Genomic DNA, 7,417 nt, shown 5'->3' with positions numbered 1-7,417 from the left:
AGCATTGGCTAATAAACAAATGCTTAAAGCTATATATTTGTTATTATAATGGACGTGTAATATGTGTGTAAGCATGCATAATGGAGTTAACATGGAAAAACTGGTAAAAATCAAGACTTGTAAAATGAAAGTGAGCCAATAAGTGGTCTTCTACTGCCCTCTGCTGGACATTCTACTTATTAATAGTCTTTTCACATGTGCTTTTGCATTCATATATTTAGACACTAAAAAATTCCTTATATAACAATTACTATTATTATAACACAATCATATTATGTCAGTTTATCACTTCATTTGTTCTGACGCTTCACATAATTGCTAGAAACGTGGTAAATCATAGTAAATAAGGTAAATCATGCTAGAATCCTGGTAAATCATTCTAGAATGTGGTATATCATGGTAAATCATCCTGTAACATGGTAAATCAAGGTAAACTAAGATCAATCATGGTAAACTATGGTAAATCATACTAAAATAATATTAAATCATACTAGAATGTGTTCAATTGTTGTAAACCACGCTAGAACAGGGTAAATCATGGTGAATCATACTAGAACTTGGAATGATAAACTATGGTAAATCATGCTAGATTCATGGTAAGTCATACTGGAACATCATGAAAAATCACACTAAAATGTGGTAGCCTATATCATGGTAAATCATGCTAAAACATGGTCTTTTCCATCAATGATGTCAGTGGTTAAATGCTTGCTAAATAAAACTGAATGTCTTTTGATGCTTTTGTGCTTAAAGGCCTTAACTGCTTGAACACCGATAAATGCTGCTTGCAGCTTTCTTTCTTTTTTTATATATATAATTTGTATATAAATGTAGACAACAAATTGCATTTGACTGAGACGATCTGAATAATACATATACAATACAGACAGTATGGAATAATAGACGTTACATTTGAACAGATTAGCATATTTAGGCTACTGATCCATATAACAAAAAATATTTAATTTATAGCCTAGTATTAATATGCTTGCCTTACACAGCTATTAGTTACACTGATTTGAAGGGGCGGGGCTACATAAGGTCTGTTAATGTAATCATATGTTTTGGCATTTTTTGAAAGTTTAAATCACGCCAGCAGAAAGTTTGTTGTAACTTGTTGTTAGTCTAACGTTAGCCTATACGAAGATGAGTTTCGATCGAAACATGGCTTTCCAAAAAGGAATGGAATTGTAAGTATAGCCTACTTTATACATTATGTATTACTTATTGCAGCCTAAACCGTTTTTTTGGGAAGCAAGTATTAATTTAATGTGTCGTCGTTATAACAGCTGAGATTCGGTTTCAGAGATTAACGTTAGCGGATGCGTTTCAAGCTATTTCCACTGAACTCTATTGGTAAAAACTGTCACTGGGACGGTAAACTTTAAAACATTTCTAATATCTAGGCCTACCATTTAGGTAACGTTACCAACATGTAAGTTACCTTTTGAGGTACAAACTCTTTAGGTACAACGGTGTAGGCCTAACCGTTACCCTTTTTTAAGTGAACCACGCTTGTGTTTTGTAGCTAACATTAGGTTAGTTTTTTTTCTGAGAGCGTTAACGTTATCATTGTAAAAAAAAAAAAAAAAAAAAAAAAACTTTACCAATTATCATTCAAAAAATGTGAAACCATCAAATGCCTATATACAGTTTGTTACAGATGCTACATTTTCTAAATGTCAAAATCATTTGTTAACAAACAAGTATTCATTACTTTTATGAGCTCATTGTTTCTGCATTAAATTATTACATTGTTTAAATTAGGCTAATACATATTTCGCTGACTGATTTAGTACATTTCTGGAATGCATAACTTAGACAGTTACCTCTGATAACAGATCACTCTAATTGTAATGTGGCATTTTCTGCTTTAAAACGATGTGTGTTGTGAAAAGCACTATACAAATAAATGTGAATTGAATTGAATACTATCCCCTTATTAAGCCAAAAAACACTGAAAAGTAAGTGTCAAGCCCTCCGAGTGAATTGAGTGTACTCAGAGATTGATCATATTTTCAGATATAGGAAGGATTTGGGTGTGGATCTGCCAGATGAGAGGACAATCGCAATGCGGCTTTCAGATGTATATGAGGACGCTGAGAGTGAGACCAGGGCAATGGATGCTCTGGAAAAGGTGGTAGTATAAATACATATATATATATATATATTCACATTTTGGCTGTTCCAGTTTAAATGAGTGTAAAGTGCTCTATCTTGTGTGTGCTGTTGTCAGGAGTTGGATATGAGGGAAGAACGTCTAAAAGAAAGAGAGAAGAAGGTAGAAATAAAAGAGGAAAAAATCAAGAGAGCAAAGGCGGCGCATGAGGAGAAGTTGCAAGTAAGGCGACATTCTGAAACAACTCCATAGATAATGAATGTGTAAACGGACTTCAATATCATCAGTAACCCCCTTTTTGTCTTTCTCTCCAGGAAAATGAGGCCATTGACCGTGACTTACAAGCAGCAGCGTCTGACCAAGCACAGACTCGTATTTATGAACAAAACATGAGAAAGCTACAAGCAGAATATGATGCCTTCATGGAGAAGAAAAAAGAATGGGAGAAGAGAGAGGCAAAAAAGTCTGGAAAGGTAGTCATAGTATTATACTAATAATAGGCTAATAGTCCCACCTTACAATTAGAAGAGCCAATCACATCGCAAGTTTGGCTTGGTCTTATTTGATGTGCGGTTCAATTGTCAGTTTTCTGAACGATTGGGCAGAAAATATCTGCATAAAGTTATTGATTTATATATATTTTTATGTTTAAAGACAAGGTGCATTTCTTGGAATTGTACATTATCCCCATCTTTATATCTAAAGTACTCTATACTAATGTTCCCATCTTTCTCTCTCTTTCCCCTTATTTAATGCCATTTGAACTGAAGAACACTTTTAAAAAGTAAATGTCAGGCAGTGGAAGTGCGAGAAGAGATGGATGAGGGAAGCGCAGGAGCAGGAAAAAAAGAAATTAATGGAGGAAACAAAGGAATCCGACCTTGAAAACCTGCAACTGACAAGACAACTGGTTCAGCAAAGGGCATTGCTCACGAGCATATGTGCCGGAATAGAAGAATCGGTAAATACACACAAACACACACATACATTTATACACAAAAACACACACTGATGTCACTGTGGTACATATGTCTTCTGTACAGTTCTGTCTCATAAGATTACAGACTATTCGTGTGTTTTACAGAAACTACAACATGACGAACCGCAAGCCGAGGAGCTCCCGGATTCTCAGATTGCGGCCGGGATCCAGAAGGTGTACGACAGGCTCACAGGTGGTCATGAGAGTGCGTCCCACATTACAGACCCCATCCAGCAGTTGGACATGGTAAATATTAAGGCTCAAATACTTCTGCCATTCTTGAAGGAATCTGTATTTGTTGTTGATATGATTTTTAAAATGAAAATGAGGTACAGTAAAGATTTAAAGATGTTTTTGGTCAATCATTTTCTTTTCTTTTGTAATTTTCCCAACCAGATTGGGGGCTTTCATCGGCTTGCATCGGCAGCTGCCTTTCAAAATTCTGGCAATGCGAGTCGGACCAAGACGAAGGCCAACAAGAGCAAGAAGTGTTTAAGAAAAAATAAAAAATGAGAAAAAAAATCATCATTGACCCGTTTTTGGATCGTGCACTGGGGTGTGAGGGACAGCAGGGATACTGTATGGACATTAAAAGATGATCAAATAAAACAGTTTTCCTGGGGGTGATTTTTATTCAAACTAACATTTTTTTAAACGTTTGTTATGAAGTGCACATTAAAACATTAGTTAGCCTGAAAGTTTTTCTCGAAGAATAAGAGTAAACACAAAAGTAGGGCTGCATAAGTTTTAGTTCGAATTCCCTCACCACTCAAAACTAGTTTTTGCCCAGTGCTGAGATCTGCACACTCAAATCCTCTCGTTATAATTTAACTTGTAAAAAAAACAAATGTAGGCTAAACAAGATATTTATTGTACAGTCAGAACTTTATGAGACCGCAATTAATTAAAGGGGCGGGTGATGAACTGAGAAATCTAATTTTCCTTGAGATTTTGACATAATAATAGAGCTATTAATATCTTTATAAAACATTTCTATAATATCAATGAAATTATTGCCAAAACCAAAAACTTTCAGTGAATGGAGTAAGAAGCCGTGTTCGATGGTGTCAAAGGCTTTACAACAATCTAACCACACAATAAGAGCCCCTGAATCAATTTGATCAGAATAGTCTAGAAGGTCAATTATAAGGCGAATGTTATTACTAATGTGTCTATTTTTCATGAAACCTGTTTGAGTCTCATTAATGATTTTATTTCATCCGGATTTTAATCTTTTTGCATATACTAGTGCAAACAATTTATAGTCTGTATTTAATAAAGTGATAGGTCTCCAATTATCTATATTATGGGCATCTTTATCTGCTTTAGGAATCAGGGAAATGAATCCTTGTTTCATAGTTGTGACCAAATCCTTTTTTAATATACATTCATTAAACAGTAAGAAAGGGGGATCTTCCAATACCTTCCAAAGGTGTTGGTCAAATTCAACTGAAAGCCCATCTGGACCCGGACTCTTACCGGGTCCTTATTTTCATATATTGGGGAGCTGCAATATAAAAATAGGCTGCATTCCTCTCTCCCTTTTCTATCCATCTAGCTCTTGAACGCACAAAAGCTCCATTAGTCTTGCTAATATACAAGTCATCAAGTTTTAGTTTTAAGGACTGGAGCTCACTCTCCTGTGTTTGAGAGAGTGTCTGAACTTTCCAAAGAGTATCAATTTTGTTTAATAGATCTGTTTCTTTACAATTTCTGTCTTTCTTTTAAATTCCTTATACTTCTCATAGCCAATTCTCTGGATTTGAATTTAAATAACTCCCATTTAGATGCATAAACTGATTTCTCTGAATTAAAGATATTGGAGGCTAATGTTTCAAAAAAAAAATTGTTGTACAAATGTTATCTTCTAAGAGTTGTTAAGTTTCCAATATCCACGGAGGCAGCTGGGTTTACGAACAGTCTGTAAAGACATGCAGCTCGATCAGAAGGTGATCTGAAAAGGCCGCATAATGATGGGAGATATCTTGAACATGTTGTAGCAGACTGGGTGAAATAAGAAATAGGTCAATTCTCGATTTTAAAGACTTAGACGCATTGCTCCATGTATATTCAAATGAATTACTATTAAAGTAGCGCCACGAATCCAGTAAAGATAGATTTTTGCCAACCTGGTCTCACAGAATTCCGTGAAATGAACACGGACCCTTAACTCAAAATCTGTGTCAATTTATCGCCGAAAGTTCCGTGATTGGCCCACGGAAGTGATGCCTATGTAAGTCAATGAAAGGCAGCATCCGTGGTCCACCAACACCTGCGCTCCCCCAATTGGCGTCGTTTTATAATTTGGAAACGTATCGCTTTATTCTGGGTTTACTTTAAAAAGTAGGCTATACTTCACTTTAAATATTTATTTTTAAAAGTGATTTTAAATTGATATTGCATTGTTCTGTTGTCGTTTGATCGATAATTCTGGTCAGTGGGCACAGCTGTTCCGTGACGGTAATATTCAGTCTCACGGCAGTTCGTGATATGGTCACGTAATTTAATCTATTGATTCGTGACACGGACTCGTTATTTTCGTGATATCATCACGTTTTTAAACTAATAATGTATTTCAATGGGAAGCGTATTTCGTGTTCACAGCACGATTCTTAGAAGCTGTTTAATCAACATTTATTCACGAGATCTTATCATGGTTTATGTATTTCTTTTAATTATATTATTTCGGTCTGATTGCCAGGGAAGCTAATTTTGTCTCATTTTCTTGCAATCACATTGCTATGCTGTTTATTGATATTTTTTAAATTATATTTTATCAGTAGGAAATCGCGCTGAAGAAGTCTCGTTCCGAACACATCGCGATATTTGGCATCAGTTGGTTCACGTGGTGTGCCAGATGTTGGTAAGTAGTCGTAAATACGCTGTCCTAATAATGTTTGATATAATGTCTTTTCTGTTTGTCGATATTTATCAGATTAGCTCACGTTCAGTCACTGCATTATATCTGTCATCTCCACGGAGGCTTTGCGTTTTATTGCTTTCTAATTCAAAACAGGGTGATTAAACACTGTCTGTCACGTGACGTGCTACAGGCCTAGACCTTCAATCAATTAATCATATTCACATCAGGTTTAAAGTAGTACAATTAGTTCCAAAGTTGTATTTGTAGTAGAAGCACAGTAAAAACAACACTTACCATGCTTTTACCACAGTAACATTAGTTCTCTTACGTTACGAGAGTTCTCTCGTACTGCGTCGAAGACGCTACGGGAAAGATTCTTTCTCGAGAAATTGAAGCCAAAAATTAATCCTTAATTTTGTAATAATGTAAAACGCTTAAAACGTAAAATCTCCTTTTTCCAGACCACTGTCACGTACCCTCCGGCCTCCTCTCATTGCTGTCTCCAGGAGGCGCCCTCGTTCACCAGCACCCCCAGCCTGTACACTACACCTACCCCACTCCCGCATCCCACATGGAGCACCTCCTGCTTGTCCAGGGCTCCTCCCCCTCCATTCATGCCCCGCCCACCAGTCACTATGCAGCCAGTCTTATCCCAAAGGAGGTGTGGTCCACAGACTCTCGGGCCACTACCAGCAACATTACCCCGCTCACCCTTATGTGACCACGAGCACCAGCAGCACCACTAGAGGAAGCGGGGCGTACAACAGCTATCAGCTCAGTCCCCGGAGGGTCCCTCAGTACCCCTACATATGAGACGCACAGACCACGTCTTACCTTTTTATGACCGACAGACCTGCCGTCATCTGCTGCAACTGTTTTTAGATATCCTATTTATGTTTTAGAACGTTGTTAATATTTAGAAATATAATATTTGCATTTTGAGAAATCCAGTGTCTGATTAGGTAAGTTTATTTTCTTAGCTCAAGGAACGCTGATGTGTTTTTAATTCGCAAGCAATAGCGGAATAATGCCGACATAAAGGAACGGGATCGTGATGGTGTAATATTGTCTGTCCAACCAAAATCCTTACACTAATCCTTGACTTGTTTTATACTCTATTTTGATTCTGTGTCGTGTTTTTGTTGTCGTAGGATCTCTTTGGATTTTAAATTATGTTTGATTGTGAAGCTGACTGGTTCTAAACCAGTTTTCTGGGAGGTCAACAATTGGATGGAAAGAGAGAGAGAAAAAATTATGTTCCCTGGTCGTATTGTTATTTGAGTTAGCTCTTTATGTGATTCAAATCAAAGTCCTTGTAGAATCATAGTGTATGTTGTGAGGAATATAAATGGATAAGGAGTAACATCAACTTCCTGTTTTTATTATGCTACAATTCTTTAATCATGCCAGTGCTCATGAATTCTCCACGGAGAAACTAATGTTAGGATATTTAGCA

General features: G+C 36.6%; 1 protein-coding gene and 1 long non-coding RNA gene across 2 annotated transcripts; both read left to right on the top strand.

Moving 5' to 3' along the window:
- Positions 1 to 626: 626 nt before the first annotated feature.
- Positions 627 to 2,613, top strand: LOC306990466 (uncharacterized protein; the record flags this gene model as incomplete). The annotated part of the gene is made up of 4 exons (XM_079597342.1): positions 627 to 1,190; positions 2,023 to 2,137; positions 2,237 to 2,341; positions 2,434 to 2,613. The coding sequence occupies exons 1-4, from the start codon at positions 1,147 to 1,149 to the stop codon at positions 2,611 to 2,613; spliced, it is 444 nt and encodes a 147-aa protein (XP_079453468.1). The 5' UTR covers positions 627 to 1,146.
- A 337-nt stretch (positions 2,614 to 2,950) lies between these two features.
- LOC306990868 lies at positions 2,951 to 3,762 on the top strand. Its single transcript, XR_013795956.1, has 3 exons — positions 2,951 to 3,080; positions 3,204 to 3,344; positions 3,495 to 3,762. It is a non-coding gene; the product is annotated as an uncharacterized lncRNA (long non-coding RNA).
- Positions 3,763 to 7,417: the final 3,655 nt, after the last annotated feature.

The sequence above is a fragment of the Phoxinus phoxinus genome, assembly GCF_949152265.1.
Source record: "Phoxinus phoxinus genome assembly, chromosome: 22".
Lineage (NCBI taxonomy): Eukaryota > Metazoa > Chordata > Actinopteri > Cypriniformes > Leuciscidae > Phoxinus > Phoxinus phoxinus.
Note: the sequence above shows the minus strand (reverse complement) of the source record. Positions and strands in the feature narration are given on the sequence as shown.